Source organism: Apis laboriosa, unplaced genomic scaffold, assembly GCF_014066325.1.
Source record: "Apis laboriosa isolate Shangri-la unplaced genomic scaffold, ASM1406632v1 scaffold105_cov147, whole genome shotgun sequence".
Lineage (NCBI taxonomy): Eukaryota > Metazoa > Arthropoda > Insecta > Hymenoptera > Apidae > Apis > Apis laboriosa.
Window position 1 is genome coordinate 1,938,985 of NW_025220714.1, and position 23,400 is coordinate 1,962,384.

General features: G+C 22.8%; 7 protein-coding genes across 12 annotated transcripts in view; 4 read left to right on the forward strand and 3 right to left on the reverse strand.

The window, feature by feature from the left end:
• Nucleotides 1–3: 3 nt before the first annotated feature.
• Nucleotides 4–2,248, reverse strand: LOC122720513 (cell cycle checkpoint control protein RAD9A). Its single transcript, XM_043947280.1, has 6 exons — nt 1,996–2,248; nt 1,690–1,892; nt 1,446–1,610; nt 1,189–1,345; nt 950–1,121; nt 4–884 (listed from the first exon to the last, which is right to left on the reverse strand). Exons 1-6 carry the CDS (start codon nt 2,027–2,029, stop codon nt 194–196), a joined length of 1,422 nt encoding a protein of 473 aa, XP_043803215.1. The 5' UTR covers nt 2,030–2,248; the 3' UTR covers nt 4–193.
• Nucleotides 2,249–2,375: 127 nt separating this feature from the next.
• LOC122720522 (vacuolar protein sorting-associated protein 29) lies at nt 2,376–3,602 on the forward strand. The gene is made up of 4 exons (XM_043947292.1): nt 2,376–2,522; nt 2,745–2,936; nt 3,033–3,268; nt 3,402–3,602. Exons 1-4 carry the CDS (start codon nt 2,520–2,522, stop codon nt 3,517–3,519), a joined length of 549 nt encoding a protein of 182 aa, XP_043803227.1. The 5' UTR covers nt 2,376–2,519; the 3' UTR covers nt 3,520–3,602.
• Nucleotides 3,603–4,716: 1,114 nt separating this feature from the next.
• On the forward strand, nt 4,717–7,016 carry LOC122720481 (sarcoplasmic calcium-binding protein). The gene is made up of 6 exons (XM_043947242.1): nt 4,717–4,958; nt 5,835–5,948; nt 6,204–6,371; nt 6,478–6,618; nt 6,702–6,782; nt 6,854–7,016. Exons 1-6 carry the CDS (start codon nt 4,821–4,823, stop codon nt 6,998–7,000), a joined length of 789 nt encoding a protein of 262 aa, XP_043803177.1. The 5' UTR covers nt 4,717–4,820; the 3' UTR covers nt 7,001–7,016.
• LOC122720467 (ubiquitin recognition factor in ER-associated degradation protein 1) lies at nt 6,622–8,713 on the reverse strand. Of its 3 annotated transcripts, none has more exons than XR_006347769.1 (5): nt 8,372–8,504; nt 8,143–8,297; nt 7,510–8,052; nt 7,326–7,443; nt 6,622–7,016 (listed from the first exon to the last, which is right to left on the reverse strand). XR_006347769.1 is itself a non-coding variant. In XM_043947229.1 (5 exons), exons 1-5 carry the CDS (start codon nt 8,601–8,603, stop codon nt 7,378–7,380), a joined length of 882 nt encoding a protein of 293 aa, XP_043803164.1. In that variant the 5' UTR covers nt 8,604–8,713; the 3' UTR covers nt 7,285–7,377. The 3 variants fall into 3 exon arrangements, 2 of the variants coding, with proteins under 2 accessions (XP_043803164.1, XP_043803151.1); XM_043947229.1 differs by lacking the exon at nt 6,622–7,016 and adding an exon at nt 8,601–8,713 and having other exon boundaries at nt 7,285–7,443; nt 8,372–8,486; XM_043947216.1 differs by lacking the exon at nt 6,622–7,016 and having other exon boundaries at nt 7,285–7,443.
• Nucleotides 8,714–9,492: 779 nt separating this feature from the next.
• Nucleotides 9,493–12,929, reverse strand: LOC122720214 (aspartate aminotransferase, mitochondrial). The gene is made up of 8 exons (XM_043946768.1): nt 12,759–12,929; nt 12,114–12,270; nt 11,894–12,022; nt 10,535–10,756; nt 10,300–10,456; nt 10,112–10,210; nt 9,727–10,043; nt 9,493–9,653 (listed from the first exon to the last, which is right to left on the reverse strand). Exons 1-8 carry the CDS (start codon nt 12,842–12,844, stop codon nt 9,531–9,533), a joined length of 1,290 nt encoding a protein of 429 aa, XP_043802703.1. The 5' UTR covers nt 12,845–12,929; the 3' UTR covers nt 9,493–9,530.
• Nucleotides 12,930–14,125: 1,196 nt separating this feature from the next.
• LOC122720667 (solute carrier family 17 member 9) lies at nt 14,126–16,661 on the forward strand. Of its 3 annotated transcripts, XM_043947512.1 has the most exons (9): nt 14,126–14,177; nt 14,241–14,388; nt 14,528–14,874; nt 14,947–15,120; nt 15,483–15,615; nt 15,787–15,883; nt 15,972–16,137; nt 16,198–16,356; nt 16,447–16,654. In XM_043947512.1, the coding sequence occupies exons 2-9, from the start codon at nt 14,327–14,329 to the stop codon at nt 16,584–16,586; spliced, it is 1,278 nt and encodes a 425-aa protein (XP_043803447.1). In that variant the 5' UTR covers nt 14,126–14,177; nt 14,241–14,326; the 3' UTR covers nt 16,587–16,654. The 3 variants fall into 3 exon arrangements, with proteins under 3 accessions (XP_043803447.1, XP_043803430.1, XP_043803439.1); XM_043947495.1 differs by having other exon boundaries at nt 15,972–16,356; nt 16,447–16,661; XM_043947504.1 differs by having other exon boundaries at nt 14,144–14,177; nt 14,278–14,388; nt 15,972–16,356; nt 16,447–16,661.
• A 613-nt stretch (nt 16,662–17,274) lies between these two features.
• Nucleotides 17,275–23,400, forward strand: part of LOC122721163 (zinc finger CCHC domain-containing protein 2) — a 7,977-nt gene continuing 1,851 nt past the window's right edge. The window contains exons 1-9 of one of the 2 annotated variants that reach the window (XM_043948485.1): nt 17,275–17,362; nt 17,615–17,759; nt 18,800–19,292; nt 19,486–19,582; nt 19,666–20,378; nt 20,624–20,803; nt 20,895–21,154; nt 21,223–21,959; nt 22,324–23,400. The exon at nt 22,324–23,400 is cut by the window's right edge and continues 1,851 nt beyond it. In XM_043948485.1, coding sequence (XP_043804420.1) covers nt 17,713–17,759; nt 18,800–19,292; nt 19,486–19,582; nt 19,666–20,378; nt 20,624–20,803; nt 20,895–21,154; nt 21,223–21,959; nt 22,324–22,388 — 2,592 coding nt within the window. In that variant the 5' untranslated portion in view covers nt 17,275–17,362; nt 17,615–17,712 and the 3' untranslated portion in view covers nt 22,389–23,400. Of the gene's footprint in view, nt 17,760–18,799; nt 19,293–19,485; nt 19,583–19,665; nt 20,379–20,623; nt 20,804–20,894; nt 21,155–21,222; nt 21,960–22,323 lie in introns of both variants that reach the window. The other variant, XM_043928037.1, reaches the window with a different exon arrangement.

A 23,400-nucleotide genomic window follows, 5' to 3' on the forward strand; every position in this document is an offset into this window, starting at 1 on the left:
CCTTTTTACATGTGTTTCTATTTTTTATATTTAATGCGCGCGCGCGCGCGCGTGTTCACACATTTACATGTATTTATACATTGTACATGTTTATCTGTAAGATACATTTATAAATATATAATAACATAAATTAAAATTTATATTAATTAGGGCAAAACTAATGATTAAAATTCAAATATAAAAATAAATCTTTTTATTCGCAATCTTCATCTGAATCTTTGGCTAAAACTATATCATATCCAGGTAATGTTCTTGGATCAAATGTTGTTTGAAAACATTTTTGAAGAATCAAACGAGCCTTTTTGGTTGGTGGAGGAGGCGAATTTGGTATTTCATTTTCTATTGCAATAATATTATCATGATGTGGATTGTCTTGCTTATCAATTTCATCATTTCTAGATTTTCTTTTTGCTATTGTAAATATAGAATTTACCATTTTCTTTTCACTTATAGATGTTTTATTAAATTTTGTAATTATGTCACAACTATATGAAGAATTCTTTTGAAATTTTTCTTGAATATTTTGTTTTATTGGCAAAGTATTTATTTCATTTACATTTTGATTATCTTTTGTTGTTGTTTCTGGTAAATTAAGTTGCTCTTTAGAATTATTTTGTTCTTTTTCTTCTTCCATAAAACATGAATGTGGTTTTTTGAGAGTAATATTTCCTAACATGTTATCAGATTTAATTGATTTATTTTTAATTCTATTAGATTTATTATTATTTTTCTTAGAAACTCGTTTGTTTATTGTTCTTTTTTTCATAAACTTTTCTTCTTGTTTATTGATTGTTGTTTCCGTTTGACTATCTGCATCAGAATTTAATGTGGACAATACTAAATTTACTTCAAATGATTGATTTTTTAATACAAATATAACAGGTCTAAAAAATATTAATGAATACTTTATTAATTTTTACCTTTTACATTATATATTATTAATTTTTACCTTCCTGCTCCTTCAAAATATATAGTAATTGGAATATTTGCAATTTCTGCAAAAGTTAAAATAGATTTAAATTCCTTCATACAAAAGGTAATTGATGTTTCATTACCAATATCATATTGATCAAATTCTCCCTTTCCAAGTACAACTTGTGTACGTGTTGTATTTGATAAACCTAATAAATTTTTTAATTTTATTCCATAATAAAAATAAATTATTTCTATTATTATATTTTAATTTACCTGAGCTATCATCAATATAATTTCTTAATAAAAGCTTTTGTGTTAAAACTTCAAGTGTTATTTCAATTAAATGTTGATGAAAATTTTGTATTGCATCTCCTAATACTCGTGGTTGAGATGAAAGCTTAATTGAAGCACAATCTTTATTATATATAGTCTAAAGAATAATAATAAAATAATGTAAAATATAAATAGAATAAATTAAGAATAAATTAAGAATAAAATAAGAAATCTTATTAAAGATTTGTGATACATACTTGTAATATTTCACAATCTAATATGGGCAATAAATGAGTTTTAGTAATACTATTTTTATACTTTAAAATAAACAAAATTTCAGATGCATTTGGTTCTAATCTAATATGACATGTTTCTACCTGTTTGTCAATTACATTTGAAGCCTTAAATACAGTCATCGCACTCTGTAACACAAAAAAATGTTTTGTATGATGTAAAATGTAAAATTTGTAATATTATACTAAGAATATAATATCTTATTACCCTCATTGAAATTTTACATTTCAATGCATCATTTTCTTGTAAATCGCCATAAACATAATATGAAAAATAACATTGAAAAAATGTAAAATCTGCATATGCAGAATTTGCCATATTAACAGTACGGAATGATAAAACATTTTCTTTTGGTTCTATGTACATTTCTTCTCCAATTTTTGATAATGCATGTATAGCTTTTGCTAAAACTAATATTTATATTTATATTTGATTATTGATATATTTTATTTTTATTTTTAATATTGTTTAAATAAAAAATCAATAAAACATAACCTAAATGAAGTAACATACTTTTTACATTTGCTCCTGGTATAACACACTTCATGTTGAATTTTTTTTTTATTAAAATATTTCTTATAGATTAAACATCAAATAAGTTTAAATTTAATGATTACTTAGAAAAAATAACAAAAGAAATTCATATTATACGTAATTTAAGATACAATACATTAAACAATTTCATTTGCTCAATTAATCATAATTTTAAAATTTGTTTATTTATATAAAATTTAAATAATTATTGTAAATAAATAATAAACATAAATTCACATACATTTCACAAAATTTATATAAATTGTAACGAAATATATGTTAAGAATAAGAATATATAGTTCATATTTTAGCGCATTGTAAGAATAATCGACGATTAACATAATCTCGAATCTCGAAAATCGAAAGTTTATCTGTCAAATATACTTTCAATTCCAATAGTTTGTTTGAGTAGTTTATGAATCTTATTGTTAACAAATGCGATAAAGTAAATATTAACGTTAAGAAAAATAAGAATTTCATAAATATATATTATTATATCCGTCATGGTAAGTAAATAAAAATAGAATATTACTGATTGAAATTAACTATTTAATTGTAAGTATAAATTTCTTGAATTTTTAACCTCAAGGTAAAATAATCTTTTAATTAAATATCTTTTAGAATTATATTAGTTTCTATTGATAAATTTAAAATATATGTCAACATTCAATTATAAAATTTATTATGTAAATTTTTTATTATATTTATTAAAGATTTAATATTTATAGCTTGTTTTAGTATTGGGAGATTTACACATTCCACACAGATGTAGTAGTCTTCCAAGTAAATTTAAGAAATTATTAGTACCTGGTAGAATACAACATATTCTGTGTACAGGTAATCTTTGTACAAAAGAATCATATGATTATTTAAAAACATTAGCCAGTGATGTACATGTTGTTAGAGGAGATTTTGATGAGGTATATATCTTATTTAATATTATTAAATATTTATTTTAATAATTAATAATTTTTAAATATTAAATTTTAATATTACATTAATTTTTTTATTTATAGAATTTAAATTATCCAGAACAAAAAGTTGTTACTGTTGGTCAATTTAGAATAGGTTTGTCACATGGACATCAAGTAGTACCTTGGGGTGATCCAGAATCATTAGCTTTAATTCAAAGACAATTAGATGTTGATATTTTGATATCAGGTCACACACATAAATTTGAAGCATATGAACATGAAAACAAATTTTATATTAATCCTGGTTCAGCAACCGGAGCATATAATCCTCTTGACACGTAAGATTTTATGTCAATAGTATAAAGAAAATTTTAAATGTTATTCATATATGTATAAATATTTGATATACATATTATATTTATATGTTATATATTATATTATATTATATATGTTTATATATTATATTTATAGATCAGTTATCCCTTCTTTTGTCCTTATGGATATTCAAAGTTCGACAGTTGTAACTTATGTTTATCAACTTGTTGGTGATGAAGTAAAAGTTGAAAGAATAGAATACAAGAAAAATTAAAATATATACAAAATCTTAAAATATAAGATATATATTATGATGAGATTTCTTTATTTATAATAATGAAATTCAACATTATATAAAATTTATACATATAAAATATTAACTTTATATACATTAACATTTAAGCATTTATGAAAAATATGTGTAATTGTATAATACACTTGATGTAAATAAATATATTATATATAAATTACATCACATATTTTATTTAATAATTAATTATTTTATTTAATAATTAATGATTGTAATGATAATTATATTCTTTTTTATAACATTTGTTTTACAAAAAATAATATTTACATATTAATCAATTAGATCGTTCCATGCTTTTCGTCACGTTTCGTCGTTCAAATTTATGTGTATCTATGTATTATACACATACATATAAATTTGATTTATTTTGGTGATTCATCTTTTTGTATATATTTATATTTGATTTTTATATTCTGTTTTTGTTCTACAATTTTATTTGTTTTTAAATCTAATCAAACGTAAAATTTCTTCACATTATGATACATTGATAATTTTAAACATGGGCGTAGAAAATAAGGAAAAATTAAATGTTTTTAAATTTTTTATTACTATAAATAAATTTGAATAATTTTATTAATATATATTATTTAATAAAATACTCTTTATAAAGACTATCCTTAATTTTAAAATTATTAAATATTAATCTTGATACATATATATCTTTATTTATTTATATTAATTTCCATTTATTTATATTAAAGCATAAGATAGAAATTTTATATAAATATTATATTTTATTGTAAAATATATATTTCTAATTGTAAAATTATTTTTATTTATTTAATTGTTCAAAAATTAAATTTATTTGAATTCAATTTTTTATTGAAATAAACTCAAAAATATTATATATATACTCAAAAAGATTATAAAAAAATATAAATCATGTATTAACATGTATAATACAAATTAATATTAATATTAGCATATTATTAATGTTTAAATACAAAATTTAAATACAATATTTTTTGATATTTATCAAATTTAAAAAATTTTTTTTTCAATTTCATCGATGTCACGCTTATGACTTTATCTGTGTAAAGAAGGGGACGTGCATCGATGCTCGTAATCAAGGAATAGAAAGAAAAAGGAAAACAGATGAACACTATTGCGCATGCGCAAAGAACAAAGAGGAGAATTTGAGACCTACCGACCCATCAAAAAGGGCCTACTATTCTTTTTCACTTTCTTCACAACTGATTCTCAAACGGCTTTAAGTTGATGTTATACTTTTTGTTGCATAAAGATAATTTATAGTTTGAGTTAAAATGACAACAATATTATTACAAACTGGTTTAAGATTTGTAATTTCTAATAAGTGTTTTGAAAAAATAGCTCTTTTATATTGTAAAATACCACAAAAACAAAATACCATTCAATCATACTATAATATATATACTAAACAGGTAATTTATTTTTTATATTATATAAAATAAAATCTAATATATAATAAATTTTTTTAATTAATTATTATAATTAAAAAAATATTTATATTAATAATAAATTTAAATTATTAAAATGAAAAATATTATTAAAGATTTGTATTTATTTTATGAATTATGAATACGGAAAGTATTCTTATATAGAGATAACTGAAACTATCCTAATCTTCTATATAAGTTCCAGCCAATTATTTGTCTCTTTTTCTTTTTTTTATTTTTTGAGATTTTTATAGAAAGTAAAGTTTAAAATTTATTATCTCTTCTTATATTCTTTCAAATACAAAATATAAGTGTATAATATCTTTTATATATACATAAAAAAATATAAAGAAAAAAAATAAAACAAAAAAGAATATAAAAACATATTATTTTATTTTAATTATTAATATGTATTTCTATTGTAATAAATTATTAATAATTGATTTAAGTCTATATCTGTAAAAAATATCGATCTTTGAAAAATTTTATAATTTTATTAAAATTGTTCATTTATAGAATTAAATATTTTTTTAATTCATTGTAATTTTTATATAAATTTTATATATTATATATAATTTTATTATTTTATATATTATTGTAATTTTATATAAATGAATTTAACATTTCGATTTATTTATTATTCTATCTAAATTTATCTATTATTAATCTATTATTGATTTTACATTATATTGAACATATTGAATTACATATAATATATTCCAATTATATTTACGATTCTAATATATGTGCTGCAATGTAATATTATGATATAATTTGGTCGATTAAAATTTTCGTAAAAATAAATATATATTTTCATTATATTTATTTTCATTATATTTATTTTAATTATTTTATTTTTAGTATTGTAAATATGTTCCGAAAACGTATAATACAAAAAATGTGCATCAAATAAGTACTTCAATCTCTTTAAATGAACAAGTAATTGATAACGATTCAGACAATGAACAAGAAAGGGTAAAACATTTTTTTTTATTACTTAATATATTTTAATATTTATTTATTTTTAAATCATAAAAATAATTTATTTATAAATTATAAAAATGTTATATTTTTTAAAAATTATTTGTCGTTTATTATTTTTTGAAATTTAATTATTATTTAAATATAATTAATTTAAAAAATTACGAAATAAATTCATATTCAATGCGTATTTTTTTATATAATCTATTAAACCAATAATTATTCTTTTTTTTAATTTTTATTTATTAGGGCCAATCAATTTTTTGGAGAAGAAAAATGCGAACATTACATAGTCATTTGGATGTTAATAAAGATGGTATTATTAGTTATGATGATTTTATGTTGTTTAGAAAAAGATTTTGCGACTTAGGACATTTAAATTTAGAAGCTAAAGTTGAATTCAAAAAAGTATTAAATGTAAGTCAGCCTTATATATATATTTTATGCATAAAAATAGAATATCAATTCTTAAAAAATATATAAAATAATAAAATTATATTATTATATTATATATTATATATAGGAAATGTGGGAAGAACAATGGGGAGAAATTAGTCCATATAATCTTATTTGTGTTGAAAAATATCTGGAAAAAATGCAACATGTTCTTAATGATTCATCATTGAAAAAAAAATGTCATCATTTTTTGCCATTTTTATTCAAAGTATGTTTTCAAAAATATATTTTTATATATAAAACAATAATATTAAAAAATATTTTAAATATATTATCTAAAAAAAATTGCAGGCAGTAGATAAAGACCATAATGGTGAAATTTCTATACAAGAATATAAGTTATTTTTCCAATGTTTAGGACTTACACATGATGTAAGTAAGATTATATATTTTTCTATAATAATTAATATAAAAAAAATAATAAAAATAAATATTTATTATAGGATGCAGTTATCTCCTTCAGTCATATTGATATTAATGATGATGGTAAAATTAGTTCCAAAGAATTTATAATATTGGGTCGTGAATTTTTCTTAACAGAAGATCCTACAAAACCCAGTAAATATTTCTGGGGTCCATTGATAGATTAAATTTCTTATTGCAAGCCTATAATTTGTGATAAATATTATATATTAATTATTTTTATAATATAAGTGAAAACTTCTTAATCTCATATCTAAAATTGTTAAGTTAAATATAGAATTATAAAATAGATTAAAAAATAAATCATCCCATGATATAAATTAAAAATATGAATTTAAATAAAAAATTTATATACATATATTAAATATATATTAAATAAGAAAATAATATATATTAAATAAAAATTCTTATAAGTAATATAATGATTGAAGAACTTATATAAAATTGTTTGTTAAAAAGTACAACAGTTTAATTACAAATATAAATACTCACTTTTACAAATACATGTAATTGTATGAAAATAAATAAATCACTAATTATTTAATTATTTTGACTTTCTAAGAGAAAAACCTTCACCAGTGAATGCTTTAAATTCATCTTGATCTTTTGCCTATAAAAATATATATTGTATAATAAAAAGTATTAAAAAATATTATTAAAAAATTTTTCAACATACCTCTTTATTATTTACAGGCTTAATAATACGCAAGAATGTAAGTGTTCCTATTTTGTAATCATAATCTGGTATTCCTCTAACATAAGCTGGTTTATTTGTAGTTACTTCTGGTTTTGCAAAATCTCTACGTTTTTTGCCATCCAATCTATTACCCTCTCCTTTGAATGGTACAAAACCAGATGGGGCTGGCATTAAATCTGCAGGATCTACTACATTTTCATCCTTCTTAGTTTCTTTTTCTACATATCCCAGTGGAGGAGCAAATTCAACATTCATATCACATTCTATGATAGTAACTGCTGGACCAGGTCTTGTTTCCAAAACACACATTTCATATATTCTTTGATTATATTTTATGGCAATAATATCACCTGTTGTGAGACAAGCAAAATTTCTTAATCCATTTTCTAAAACAGCTTTAGGATTTGTAATATCTAAAAAATCTTCAGATTGAGGTTGAAAACGTGAAAATGTTGCAACAGGTAAATTTACACTTTCAACATTTATTAGATCTCCTTCTTGTAATAAAAGATTATACATCATCTGTAATCAAATTGTTTTAAAAGCATATTGAATTATATTATATATATAATGTTTATAATCAATAATAAAATACTTAAAATTGAAACCTACCCAACAAGGTAAATAAACTCTTCCTTCATCTGCAACAAATTCTAAAACACCACAATGAGTAATTCTATTGGTTTTTTCGTTACTTAATTTAAATAGCATAGGAAATCTAATGTTTAATCTTGTAAGGTGTTCTAAAGCTGAAGGTGGCATGATTACTAAAAACAATAATTTATAATCTTTTACTTATTATTTGTGCATAAATTATAATAAATTTTATGGGTATATGTACTTTTTCCTCCACGTTCTACATCTCGTCGATATGTACCCGGTAACATTGATACAGAAAAACATCTATAATGATTGTTGAAAGGTCTTACAATCTCCGGAAACATGTTAAATCCAAACTGAAAATGAAAAGTCATTTTAATCAGCATAACTTAACCTTGCTTTATTAAAGAATTTATTGAATAAAAAATATTTGATCATTATTTTTCATTTCATTATGTAGTTTTTTTTACCATATTTATATATTTGTTGTAACACTCTTCCGAAGTTTTATGAATGATAGAATTTTTTAAAAATTTGTTAATTTTTAGTATAACTTATAACTATGACATATGCTATACACAAAACAGACGATTTATTGTATACATATGTATATATCAGATGATTCGAAATGCACCTAGCGGAATTTTTTGTACCTTTATGTTTAAATTATTTTAATTAGTACAATAGTTAAACAAATATAATTAAATCTAACAAGAATTAACATGATAATTAAATTATTATAAAATAATCTTTAAAAGTTTTTATTGTAATTATTTGTAAAAATTTTTATTATAAAATTTATATATATTAAATTTATATATAAATATAATATAAATAATATAATATAAATTTATATATATATATTATAAAATTTAATATATTTTACAAAAATTTTTATTTTTATGATTAATGAATAATATCTATATTAATTTAAATTAATTAATTATAATATATTAAAAATTGTATTGAATTATTGAACATATTATAAAGTAATGCATTAAACTTATATTAAAAAAATAAATTAATATTATAAATTCTTTTATTATATTAAATGTATAATAACAAAATAATAATAATATAACTTATGAGAATTATAAAGGATCATCTCAATAAATAATCATATTGATAAAGAGTTAACATAAAATTTATATTATATTAATGCATCATTACAATAGTACTGCCTGCAGTTTTTTTTATAAAAATAGCGTGCAAAATTAAATGCATTTGATATAAAGTACATATTTATATATATTATTTTATTTATATATATAATTATTATTATTATTATTATTATTATTATTATTATTNTAATAATATAATTAATATAATTTATATTAGAAAAAATATTATTTATCTAATTAAAGAAATTTGATGAAACGTAGAAATATTTAATTATTTAATTATTTTGTAACATCATGCATAGCTTGTGCAACGTAATCTACATTTTTTGTTGTTACTCCTGCCACAGATATTCTACCATCCTTTGTCAAATAAATGCTATAGTCCTTTGTAAGTTTTTCTGCCTATAAAATAATACAAATAAATAAAAATTAAATTATTAGTAACAATAAAAATAGACAATATTAAATATAATACCTCAGAAGTTTTAAGACCAGTAAAACAAAACATTCCAATTTGATTTGTAATATGTGACCAATCACGAGAACTACCACATTTTTTAAGATTATTAGTCAATGTTTGACGCATAGAAATAATACGGTTAGCCATTGTCTTTACATCAGTAAGCCATTGTCTTTTTAATTCAGAATCGTTTAAGATTTCATTAACAATTCTAGCACCATTAATTGGTGGATTGGAATATGCTGGTCTAATTATAATTTTCAATTGTGAAAGAACACGATCTGCTTCTTCTTTGTTGGATGTAATTATCGATAATGCTCCTACACGTTCACCTATAAAAATTTATAACTTAAAAATCTTTCAAAAAAGATTATAATAAAATTATATTTAATATGTTTACCATATAAACCCATATTTTTTGCATATGACTGGGCTAACATAATGTCAATTCCATTTTTCACAAAATATCTAACAGCAAAAGCATCATTATCTAGACTACCTAGAATTTATATCAAAATATTTTAAAATGCAAATTTTTGTATGTTATTAAAAATTAAATTATTTAATTTTTTTTATGTATTATTCTACCTGAAGCAAACCCTTGATATGCCATGTCAAAAAAGGGAAAGAGATTTCTCTTCTTTACTATTTCAGCCAATTCTTTCCATTGATCTGGATTAGGATCAACACCAGTGGGATTATGAGCACAAGCATGAAAAAGAACAATAGATTTTTCTGGTATTTTCTGTAAAATATTATATTATAAATAGAATTTGTAAATATATTATATTATTTATCATTATAATATTTATATATTACTAACAGATAAATCTTCTAAAACACCATTGAAATCTAATCCACATGTTTTTGGATCATAATAACGATAAAATTTCATTGGAAGCCCTGCAAGTCTAAATATTTGACTATGATTTCCCCAAGTAGGTTTTGGTACATATATTTCTTTATTACTAGAAAAGAATTGCGATAAAAAAAGTGATCCAATATAAAGTGAACCTGTACCAGAAACTCCTTGAACAGTAGCATTCTACAAAATATAAATTGTAAATTATAAATTAATTTTATATTAAAAATTATAAAAATAAATAGCATATATTAAAAAAAAATTAAATATGTGTTAATATATAATATATATGAATAATGATTATATATCTAAGTAATTCAATATTTTAAAAATATTAAAATTTATTTAATCATTTTTTATTTTAAATTATTCCTCATATATTAAGATTACAATCATATTGAATACATTTATAATTGCATCTATAAATATATTTTTATATTTTTAAAATGAATATCGTATTTTATTAAATGCTTGTTATATACATATAGCAGATTTTCATTGTTTTCATGATCCATCTCGAATATGTAAGTATGCAAAATATTTTTGCAAAAACATCTTAAAATAATTTTCAAGATTATCTTAAAGGATTCTCTATGATCATCAAATACATATTTGAGAATATATATAAATTTTTTAAAATAATTTTTCAGAATCAAATTTAATAAAAAATTATTTTTGATTTTCTTCTTTTATTAATTTAATTTTTCACTTTAATTTTTTAATTTTATTTTTCTTATATATTATGATAAAAAAAATAAATCTTTTATATATTATAATAAGAAAAAACATAATACATATATTACACCTATATATATTATTTACAAATTTTAAATTAAAATATTTTTAAAAATAATATTTATATTATATTATTATTTATGTTATATTATATTATTATTATATGTTATGTTATTATTTTTATATAAAATGATAAATTTGTAATGTAAATTTTTGAAAATACAAATAGTAAAATTTATAAAAATTATAAATTATGTAATAATAAATAAAAATTAATAATTGAACATTAATCATTAAAAATATTTAAAAAAAATATTAAACATCTAATATTAATCAGATATATATTAAATTATCAGTTTTTCTTATAATTCAATATAAGGTATTTATTATACCTTAATATCTTATTATACCTTAATTTTCAGAAATGGAAGGTATTTATTATATTTCTGAAAATTAATAAATACAGATACATATATAAATAACTTTTTTTTTTATTTTTTATTTATATTTTATATCTAAGAAAATTAAATTCAATTTATCTATGTCTCATATTTTTAAAAAATATATTTTATATATAATACGTACTAAACCATTTTTAATAATATCACTGTCATCACCAAGTGCCAATTTAATACTTTGTTTACAAAAATCTGAACTTCCTGCAATTGGTGCATATTCTTTATCCATATTTTTAGTTTTAATTTTTTCTTCTGCCTATTAAACATTTAAATTTATAAAATTAATGAAGAAAATTATATAGTTTTTAAACATATTTTAACTAAACTATTTTTAAATATATATATACCTTTCGTACACTTGGTAAAACAAATGGTTTACCATTATCATCTCGATAAGCACCAACTCCTAAATTAACTTTATTTGGATTTTGATCTTTTTTATATGCTTCTGTAAGACCTAAAATTGCATCTGGTGGGCCCATTTTTACATGAGGCCACCATGTACTATAATATACAAAATAATTTAATATTAATCAAAATTTCATATAAAATAATTATTATCATTGATATTAATAAAATATTATTTTTAATATTTTATGCTAATTTTTATTAAAATTTAATGTCAATTTCAAAAAATATATTTATAATAATTTATATTTATATCTAAGTTCATAATTATTAATTTTTTAGAATTAAAATCACATTCAAATTTTTATCTTTATTGATTCATCAAAATGAATTTTTTCCAAAGCTGTTCATAATTTTATTATGATTTTACATTTTTTTCCAATTCATTCAGTTTCATGTATCTATTTAAAATTATTTAAATATTATTATTTAAATTTCAAAATTTAAAATTTAAAAAAAATAAAAACAAATTTAATGTCACATCTAAATTCACGAAGTATTAATAATTTTAATTTATTATATTCTATAATTCAAAGATAAATTGTTCAAAAAAAAAATAAGGTTACTTAATTGCGAAATCTTACCCCAATGATCTACTGCCATATAAAGCAACTTTCTTCTTGTTAAGTAAATTATAAGTAAATGCGAATTTAATCTTATTTTGAGCCATTTTATTAATAATATAATAAAATGTCAATCCATCCGCTTATCACTTTCAATTTAACGAATTGAATGTATTAACTACTTACTCTACTCTAAAGAACGTAAGAACACTTATTCTATAAGGTGTTTAATAGATTCGAAATTACAAAATTTTGTACATGAAATAAAAGAAAATATTATATAAAAATAAATCATAAATATTTTATAAAAGCTTAAAATCAAAAATGAAATGATAAATAATAAATATTTTTATATTAATATAATTTATAATACATTATTTTCTTAATAATTTAATTGATATAATTAAATTTGTTGAATTTAAACTTTCATTTATCGAATGAATGTAATTCGTTTATATAATATATAATATATATACATATATCTTTTTGAATTTCATTTTTATTAATTTTTATAATAATAAGATTATTATTATTATTATATGAATTAGAAATTTAACAATTTTTTAATTTAAGAATTTGATTTGTATAAGTTGGTGCCCATGAAATATTGAAGCATTTTGCTCATAGAATGAGTAAAAATTCAAAATAAGTAATTAATAAGATATGAAATCGATTATTTATATATTAAACGAATCGAATATTCGTTTCTTTTTCACGAAGTCTTCCTTTTTTAGGATCTTTCTAGATTTTCATTAATCAGATTTTGTATCAGTGATCAATGATTTTTTTCTGATAGTATTATATATTATATTATAAAAATAAAAATACATATTTCTATTTTATTTATATAAATCATATAAATAATTTTAAATTTTAATTTTTTAAGTAATAATTTTTTTAGAACTTAAAAGTACTATTGAAAAAATATTATTAGATATTTACAGCTAAATTTTATAATAATAATAATAATATAAAGAATATAAACAAATTTTGAAGAGTGAAAACAAAGCAAATATAAAAATATATCAGAATGTGTATTAAATATATATTATCCTATTTCTTCATTATATATTTTCGCGCTTGTATATTTGAAAAGCAACTTCATATTATTGACGTTGCTTATTCTATGAAGTTTTCAAATAATGCAACGTCAATGTGTATATTAATCAATGTATATTTCTATCTTTCAATCTATTTCTATGTAAAAAGAATAAAATTGATATTTATTTAAACAATTCTAAACAGCTAAAGTAAACAAAAATATAATCATTATGTTTTTGTGATATAATTAAAAAGAAAGATAATTAATTGTATTATTAACGTATTATTTTCTTGATAAAATTATTAATAAATATTCATAACAAATTGACTTATTTTAAACAATGATGATTTGAATTTGTAAATTCATAATTATATAAATTCATACATGAGAAGTGTAAGGTATGGTTTTATTTTAATTTTTTTACTATTAATTCACAGAAAATATATAAATTATATTTTTAGGAAAAAAAATATATATTTATAATTTATATTTTAATAGTTTAATTATATGGAAAAAATTATTTACGAATGAAATTATTTGATGAGAAATGCAAATGCAAATATCTTTAGGATTAATTCAAGATGAAAAAACAAATTCATTTTGGTCAAGGTAATTATTTTCTATTAAAATATTAGAAAAATAATTTATAAAATAATTTATAAAATTTTTTTTATCTTTTTTATTAGATTATTTTTTTAAATTAATGACATATGTCCGTGTATAAAATTATGAAGCAACTTTTTTTTAGGAAGGAAAGACGAAAATGGTTTTTATCACTATTATGTGGTACTTGTCTTATATATGCCACAAGAACATCTGTTCCTTTACTAATGCCAATAATAAGTAGAGAAAAACAATGGTCCAAACCAGATTCTGGAATAATATTATCTAGTTTTTTTTGGGGTTATACATTAACACAAGTTGCTAGTGGTTATATTAGTGATAAAATTGGAGGACAGAAAGTTTTATTAATTTCTGCTCTTGGATGGTCTATGACAACATTTTTTATGCCAGAAGTTATAGAATTTTTTTCAAAAAATGATAATTCTGTATTATTAGTAGCAACAATAAGAACGATAAATGGTGCATTCCAAGGTATTCTAAATTAATAAATTGAATAATAGAAATATAAAAAATAATTTATTCTTTATATGTCATATGTTACAGGAATGCATTTTCCTAGTATGATTAGTTTAATAAGTCAGCGATTACATGAAACAGAAAGAGCTTCATTTTTTAGTTTATTAACATCAGGATCTGCTCTTGGCACATTACTCACTGGATCTCTAGGTTCTTATTTATTAGAAAATTATAATTGGATAACAGTTTTTCAAACATTAGGTAAATAAATATTATAATTATAATTTAATTGTATTAACTATACATTATAATTTACATTAATATTAATATTTTCTTTAATTGATTCATTCATTTTTGATTTAATAATATAATATATATTTTACCAATATTTCCCACATCTTTATATATATGTTAAGGGAGGATATTAATTGAATAAAAAAATATATTAAATTAACAAATAAATTTGTTATACTTATGTTAAACTTGTTATGCAAAAATATATTATTTCTAATTTGTAATTTTAAAAAATCAAATTATAGAATAATATACATATTTATTGATAAATATAAATCATATAGTAAATTAAATTAAATATATTTCTATTAAAAAATTTATTGTCTTAGGAGGTTTAAGTTTGGCATGGACATTATTATTAAGTTATCATACTCTACCCTTTAAGGAAAAAGCAGCTTCTACTAAGTCATCTACTACCTACACTTTGCCTTGGTTGAAGCTTTTAAAAAAGCCTCCATTCTGGTAATCATTGTGCATGGGATCAATTTGAATTCAATTATCATAAGTCACACAATTTCTGACACAAATCTTAATATAAAAAGTATATATAAAGTTATATGGATACTTATATAAATATTATAATTACAAATTTATAGATATATAAGTTTTACATATTAATTTCATTATTTTTAGGTCATGTGTAATAGGTCATGCTTGCCAAAATAATTGTTTTTTTGTATTATTATCTTGGATGCCAATGTATTTTCATGATACATTTCCAGAAGTAAAGGTAGTTAATTATTAATAAATATTTTTCTTATATCATTTAAATATACCATTTGTTTAGAATTTTTATTTATTATTTTATATATATTTAGGGTTGGGTTGTAAATATGGTACCGTGGCTATCTATGTTACCTTGTACATTTTTGGGTAAAGCCCTTTCCGAGAAAATAATAAAAGCAGGGTATTCTGTTACAGTAACACGTAAAATAATTGAAACAATATGTTTTCTAATTGAAGTCATAAGTTTATTATTTTTAGGTATGGAAATAATTCTCCGTAAAAAATTATATAACAGAATTAAATTTAAAATTATTTCAGCAAAAGTGGAAACTTTTCAAAGTGCAATAATTTGTCTTGCATTTATAATTGGTGGTTCAGGTTTTCATAATAATGCAATTGCAGTAAATCCATCAGATCTTGCACCAAAACATTCTGGAAGTGTATTTGGATTAATGAACACTGTTGGTGCCATACCTGGTATATATATATATATATATATATAATTATAAATTAATATATATATTTTTTATTGTTATCAATAAAAATAATAATATAAAATATTTCCAGGATTTCTTGGAGTATACTTTTCTGGATATATATTACATGTAACACACAGCTGGTCTGTTGTATTTATATTTATAGCTATAATAGATATATTAGGATGTATAGTATATTTATTATTTGGTTCTGGACAAGCAATTATATGAAATATTATCAAACTTGTTATTCTTTTAATTTATTGTAAATAAATCTTACCCTTGAAATTAACTTTAAAAAGTTGCATGTGTGATTTTTAAGTGTAGATAAATAAAATATTAATAAAATTAATTGTATTCTGTGTATATTAATGTTGTGCATATGAGAATATTTTAATAATGAAAAATATTTATCTTATTATTATTATAGATAATTTATTATTAATTATTATAGATAAATTAATAGATAATAGATTTTTATTTAATTTTGATATTGTTTTGTTTTAATTTTGATTATTTTTCATATATATTCAATTAATTTCAATTATAAAAATTTAAAAAAATAAATATTAATGACTCGAATTTAAAAGATTAACGCTAATTCAAAGTTAAATCATATTTAATACATAAATCTAAGGATAATACTTAAATCTGATATCTATGTAAGATTGTATGATATTGAAAACTAATGATTATAATTTCTAAAATAATGATTTTCTAACGATCATTATAAAATATTTTAAATTAGCTTTAACGTATTATGTTAAATATTAAAATATATTTTTAATTGATAATAAATAAAATAATAGCCAATGCAATGGTTAGTAAATGTGATTGCTTACATACATGGAAATGCCTCTTATAAATTGGAGCAGCAAGTGCTTGATGCCTTTTTTAACGCGAGCATGTGAACGGATCTCGAGACTCGACTTTTCGACTTGGAACATCTCGTGAGAATTAATGTACGCAGTAGGGACAATTGCAGAGGTGGAATTTTATTTTTAACGGTACGACCGTATATTTGTTTATGCGAAGTTTCTGATGAACGTGTGATTTGTTCGTTAATGGTTGTCGTTTTCACCGATCATTCGGTCGTGCCTGCCTCTGCCTGCTGCCGCGAATGTGGATACTTCACGGTGTGCCGTACTGCTGCTACCGCCGCTGTACGTTTGAAGTACTCTCCTCGGCTGATTGCCTTCGGATTTTAACAAATCTTTCACATTCGTGAATGCTTTGAAACTGGTTCGTTATTGTACCAGACTCCGCCGTGATTGTCACTTGATAGCAACACCCGAGGCGCCAAAGCTGTCCGCATCGGCGCTTTCTTTAGCCCAAGTGGTATCAATGTTGTCTGGCAATGGTGTGTAAGGAGAACGTAGTATCATGGTTTGGGAATCTGTCCAGGTAATAAAAGTATTATCAGTTTCTTTTCTAACTAATGCCATATTCTTCTTGTTCGGAAATGGAGTACTATATTTTCTTATTTATAGTACTCCGTTTCGTTTTTCACTATGACCTCTTCATCCTTACCAAATTTTGAACTAACCAAAAAGAATATTCTACAATTTAATCTTAATCGTATGTCAAAAATTTAAATGAATATATTAATACTGAAAAAATAATGTAAATATTGATTTTCTTTAATGTTTAATTTACTTCATTATCGATATATAATTTTTCTGTTTATTATACAGAAACTCCAAGTATGGTAGCAACTGTTTTCCTTTAATTTCGTGTATATGGAAGATATTATAATGAATTAATAATTAAATTTTTTTATGAACATTTTCGATTTAAAATTATAAAAAATGATATATATTTAATATTATTATAAATATCAATATTATTCGTTTTTCCTATAAAATATGGAATATATGTTATAATAAAATTTTAAAAAGTATATTATTAGAAATTTAATGATTAAACACTATTGCAACATGTTTTAATAAGAATTATACATATATAAATTTTGTCATATACATGTTATTATTTTGATATAATTTTAATAATTTTTGATATATAGTTATTATTATATATTATAATTATAATAATGAATAATTATTATTATATCATTATTATATCATTTTTTTAAAATAATTTTTAAATACAAATATTTTATGAAAAGAATTTAAATCTAATTTCAATAAATAAAAATATAAATATATATTATGTATTAATATAAATTATATAAAATATTATAATTTAAAATTTATATATTTATAATTTTGAAAGATTATTTAATTGTAAATAATTATTGTTTATTCCAATTTAATATTTAACAATTTTTATAAATTAATTATATTAGTTATTATGTTAGTGTTGTATATAAGTATATTTTTATATTTTTTAAAACTTTGATTATACAGAAACATTTCATATTTATGAAAAAAAAATATTTTTAGTAAGTTTATTATTTATAAAAAAATATATTTATGTGTGTGCAGTTATAAACGCATCGATGTCATGTGCACATTATTAAATATGTGCCTGCCATTTGAAGTACGATATCTTGGCACTTGTGTAGAGGATATTGGTAAACGGGATTACAATGATCTTCGTGACACAGAACATCATGCAAACAGTGCTTCTGATCTTGCCGAGTTAACAACCTTAGGTGTGGCAGATAAACGCACACGAAGGAAACTTGCTCTCTATATGGCATTATTACATTCTTGTAATTATGCATGTGCTGTCATCTTATATAAGAATTTATCAAATTTTGACTATCAAGAAATCTCTAATCTATTAAATGGGACCACCTTTACACCGGATGATCAACCTCTAGAAGAGCTACTTTTGTTGTATACAATGGCTTTAAATCATCCAGCATTTACATATGAGCAGAAAAGTGTTTTTGGTAACATTTACATTAAACTTCAAGAAGAAGAAGCTCGTTTGAATCTCTCAAAATCAAATTCATCCTATAAACAAGCACAAGTATGTGTAAATTTTTATATTTATTTATTTATGGAAATAAATATATCATGACTATTTTAAATAAATTATATTTATAATTATATTTATAATTAAGTACTATTCTTTTTTAATTTCAAAATTTAATATAAAAGTTAAAAAGAAGAAACTGTAAATATTATTTTAAATTATATTCTTATATCTGTTGCAATAATAGGGTTGCACGCCATGTATAAATACAAATGAAAGATTAATGGATACGGAAATGCAGGGCAGTTGTATGATAGCTCCACCTCCAATGCAAACTTATCACGGTATTTATAATGCATTTCTATTTCATTATTTGATATATATATATACACATATATTAATAATTGTTTATGTAATATCTTTATAGGAGAAATGACAATGAGAAATAATACCATGGTAACTGGAGTTCCTCCTGGTCTTTCTATGCCTCCACCTGGATTATGCCTGCCAACTCCAGAACAAATGCCAATGGGATCAGGTGGTGCAACACAATACCTTCATCTTGGCTTTCCATCAGTAAATCATATGCCACCATGGACAGGTCAGGTTATGATGGGGAATCAACTGATGTATCACTCTGGCGACATGTTGGCTTATCCACCTTCCCCCTTAGTCAGCCGTCAATCGTCACCATCCCAGTCTCGATCTCCTAGTCGCAGCAATTCCCCAATGGGTCGCAGAAATAATACAATGCCGCGCACCTCTTCGCAAGTGACTCAATCTACTTCAAATACCTTAACAACGTCAACGAGTGCCTCTAACAGTCAGACAAGCATCTGTAGCTCAAATGCCAATTCCCTTCCTCCACTTCCCACATTGGGTACGAACAGAAGTCATCCTAGTCAACCTCCATTGCTTCCATCACGCTCTGTTCCCTTGTCTATCAGCAGTTCTACTACTTTTTCACGGCATAATAGCATCGAGAATACCCCTTCTACCTTAATTCCGGCAGCACCTCAATCAAAACAACCACCACCACCACGGTTGCGGTCTTCAATTTCTGGTGATTCTTTACGAGAAACATTAGGAAAGGAAATGCCAAATTTCAAAGGCAATTTGCAGAATTTTTCTCTTGACGAGGTAAGATAATAGAATTGTAAAATAATTCGAAATTTCATAAAATATTTGATAAAAAATCTTAATTTAAAATATATTAAATTAAAAAATTTTAATTTAAATCATATTATTCATATCATTTTATTAGATTAAATTACGAATTCGTATTTATTCTACACATATAATAAAATATTTTTATGACATTAGTGAATATAATTATATAATATATTATATAATTTAATATTTAATATAGTTAATATATTATATAGATTCGAAGAATGAGCGATGAGGACTTGAGAGAAATAGGATTAACGCCGAATGCTGTAGGACAATTGCGAAGTATAGTTAAAAGTCAAACCACTAATGGTTTAAATCAAATTTCCACTGACAAAAAATTAGAGAGTACTACTAGCACAACACATACAGTAGTAGATCCAGCTGAAAATGAGGTAATAATTAATAATTTATATTTGTTATGTATTAATATATTATTAATTATCAATTTTTATTTAATGGATACGTTACAAAACTTTTATGTAGGCTATACCAGGAATGGAGATGTTGAATGATAATGGAAATCAAAGCAGTAAGTCAATGCCCTTACAGGAACAGCATCCAGCGATGCATCATCATCATAATCATGCAGCTACTCCTAATTTACGGCGATATCCTATGCCACCATTAGATCCTGCGCAAATACAAATGTATCCTGCACCACCACCGATGTATGCTGCACAGAATGCACCATGTTATGCCTGTCTTACATTACCTGTTGCCGGGGTACAAAATCGATACTCAAGGTAAGAAAAAAATTCACGCATTCATAAAAATCAATCTTTGATTTTAATAATATTTTAAAATATTTTAGGTGCAATGCTCAACACGTATATTGTTTAACACAATTACAAGCCTTGAGGTTAGACCCTGAGGGCAGCAGGCATTGTTCACAGAGCAGTAGTTCCGACAGTACTGGTAGTAGATCTCCGCCGGAAACTCCTCCAGCAGCACCGTGGGTGAGCGGAAGTGAGAGCAATGCACCACCAGTTACTGACCATCTTAGCTCTGCACCAGTACATTCTACAAGTGCAGTTTCACATCCAGTATCCCAACAGCCTATACAATCAGGCCCGGAAAGGCAACGTACTAAAAGAAATCAGGCACATGTGATACGTCATAAAAATCAAATGGTGAACGGCGGTGGACCCCCAAATCTATCACAATGTGTTTCCTTTCCCGCGCCACCATCGCATTCGCAGGTCACATATTTGCCGCATGGTCATTTCCCGGCTTTGAGACCGAGTAGTGGTATTTATTCTAACTTCTCACATGGACCGTATGCAAGGCCAACTTATCCAACTACGTATCAACCTAATGGTGAAATGATGTATCAATATCCTGGACATCCATCTTCGGGAGGAACACCACCACCTCCACCAAATGCAGCTACAACACCTGTTCAGACGCCATATATGCCACCTACTCCAGTTGTAACATATGCACCGGCTGCCGTCCCACCAACGAAAATTTCGTGTTATAATTGTGGCAGTAGTAGTCATCTTGCAGTTGATTGTAAAGATCAAACTATGGAGGATCTTACTAAAAAAGGTACAAGATTTTTCATAATTCATTTCTATATTTTTTATTTTTATTTTTATTTTCAAATGGACAATTTATTAAAAAATTGAATCTGCATACATATATTTGCATATATATATTACGCTTATTTGTATATTTGAATATACTTATATTAGCTAAATTTTGATTTATAATAATAAATTTTTTTTTAATATTATAAATTTTATAAGTTTTTTTTTCGAAAATTTTAATTATATCAAATTAGTTAGTATAAATTTAATTATATTATTACATATGTATAGAATGTTATTATTTATAATTATTATATTTATAATTATATGCGAATAAAATACATATGTCGCTTTTTTGTCATAAATAATATTTTTACTTTCAGCTCAATACCGTCTAGATTATAGTATAATGAAACAACCTGGAGAGTGCCCAAGTTCTGACAAGTGATCCCCTGCCGTGGACCATTCAGCAATTTATCATTATCATCATTACCGTAATTACCGTTACCATCATTGTCACTATTATTATTACTACGATCCCGCCACAGCAATACAACCTAAGTACCGTTCAAAAGATGACTGCTATCGCTCCTCATGCAAGTTTTCGGTGATTTTTGTAGACATCCCTAATATTCAGGATGACGATTTTTTAACAAAGGAAGTTTCGCGATTCACGGTACCAGGTATACTTTTTACAAGTTCTTATTTATGATAGTAATTCTTAATTATGATTGTAAAAAGATGTAGCGTCATGTACAAAAGAAAACAGAGAAGCATAACCCAGAATGCTCTTATCTATGTTTTTAGAATACATTTTGAAAGGTTTTTGTTAGGTATTGACTCGTGTCTTACCCCAACGATACCTATGAATTACATATAAACATACACATACATACATACATACATACACACAGCACGCCTCAACCCAATTTCTCACTATTTCTCTAGTAACTAGCCATAAACGAAATACAAGAAAAAAGAACACATTGTGCTCTGATTAGATGAGACTATCATGTTTGACTATATTTATCATTGATACTTTTACTTCTACTAGTATGTCTATACTATCACTATTACTACTATTACTATTAAACTATTACTATTACTTCTATTATCGCTACTGAGCCACGACATTTTTATGTATACATATTTTCTCAATTCTTATGTGCGCAATGTTTGAACGAGTGCAAAAGTGAATGATCAGAGTAAGTAAAAAATTAGAAAGAGAAATGCACTAAGAAAGTGAGAGTAAGCAAGAAAGAAAGAAAAGAAGAAAGAAAAAAAAGACAGAAAGAAAGAAAAAAAAGGAAAGAACGAACGAACGAACGAATGAAAGAAAGAAGGAAGGAAAGAAAGAAAGAAAGAAAGAAAGAAAGAAAGAAAGAAAGAAAGAAAGAAAAGAAAGAAAGAAAGAATTGGAGAACGAAAGAATGAAAGAACAACAAACCATAAGTGTTCGA

Bases quoted from the DNA above. Each gene is read 5' to 3' on its own strand.
- LOC122720513 (XM_043947280.1), bottom strand. From the start codon at position 2,029: ATGAAGTGTGTTATACCAGGAGCAAATGTAAAAA. The intron at 1,611-1,689 runs GTAATAAGATAT...TTTGTGTTACAG, and splicing joins AATGTAAAATTTCAATGAGG to AGTGCGATGACTGTATTTAA. The intron at 1,346-1,445 runs GTATGTATCACA...ATTATTCTTTAG, and splicing joins TAGATTGTGAAATATTACAA to ACTATATATAATAAAGATTG.
- LOC122720522 (XM_043947292.1), top strand. The intron at 2,937-3,032 runs GTATATATCTTA...TTTTATTTATAG, and splicing joins TTAGAGGAGATTTTGATGAG to AATTTAAATTATCCAGAACA. The intron at 3,269-3,401 runs GTAAGATTTTAT...TTATATTTATAG, and splicing joins GCATATAATCCTCTTGACAC to ATCAGTTATCCCTTCTTTTG.
- LOC122720481 (XM_043947242.1), top strand. From the start codon at position 4,821: ATGACAACAATATTATTACAAACTGGTTTAAGATTTGTAATTTCTAAT. The intron at 6,372-6,477 runs GTAAGTCAGCCT...TATTATATATAG, and splicing joins AATTCAAAAAAGTATTAAAT to GAAATGTGGGAAGAACAATG. The intron at 6,619-6,701 runs GTATGTTTTCAA...AAAAAATTGCAG, and splicing joins TTTTGCCATTTTTATTCAAA to GCAGTAGATAAAGACCATAA.
- LOC122720467 (XM_043947216.1), bottom strand. From the start codon at position 8,504: ATGACTTTTCATTTTCAGTTTGGATTTAACATGTTTCCGGAGATTGTA. The intron at 8,053-8,142 runs GTAGGTTTCAAT...ATTTGATTACAG, and splicing joins GAGTTTATTTACCTTGTTGG to ATGATGTATAATCTTTTATT. The intron at 7,444-7,509 runs GTATGTTGAAAA...ATATTTTTATAG, and splicing joins AGCCTGTAAATAATAAAGAG to GCAAAAGATCAAGATGAATT.
- LOC122720214 (XM_043946768.1), bottom strand. From the start codon at position 12,844: ATGGCTCAAAATAAGATTAAATTCGCATTTACTTATAATTTACTTAAC. The intron at 10,457-10,534 runs GTTAGTAATATA...AATATTTTACAG, and splicing joins GTGTTTTAGAAGATTTATCT to AAAATACCAGAAAAATCTAT. The intron at 9,654-9,726 runs GTATTATATTTA...ATTATTTTATAG, and splicing joins CTGGTCTTAAAACTTCTGAG to GCAGAAAAACTTACAAAGGA.
- LOC122720667 (XM_043947495.1), top strand. From the start codon at position 14,327: ATGCAAATGCAAATATCTTTAGGATTAATTCAAGATGAAAAAACAAAT. The intron at 14,389-14,527 runs GTAATTATTTTC...ACTTTTTTTTAG, and splicing joins ACAAATTCATTTTGGTCAAG to GAAGGAAAGACGAAAATGGT. The intron at 15,121-15,482 runs GTAAATAAATAT...TTATTGTCTTAG, and splicing joins AACAGTTTTTCAAACATTAG to GAGGTTTAAGTTTGGCATGG.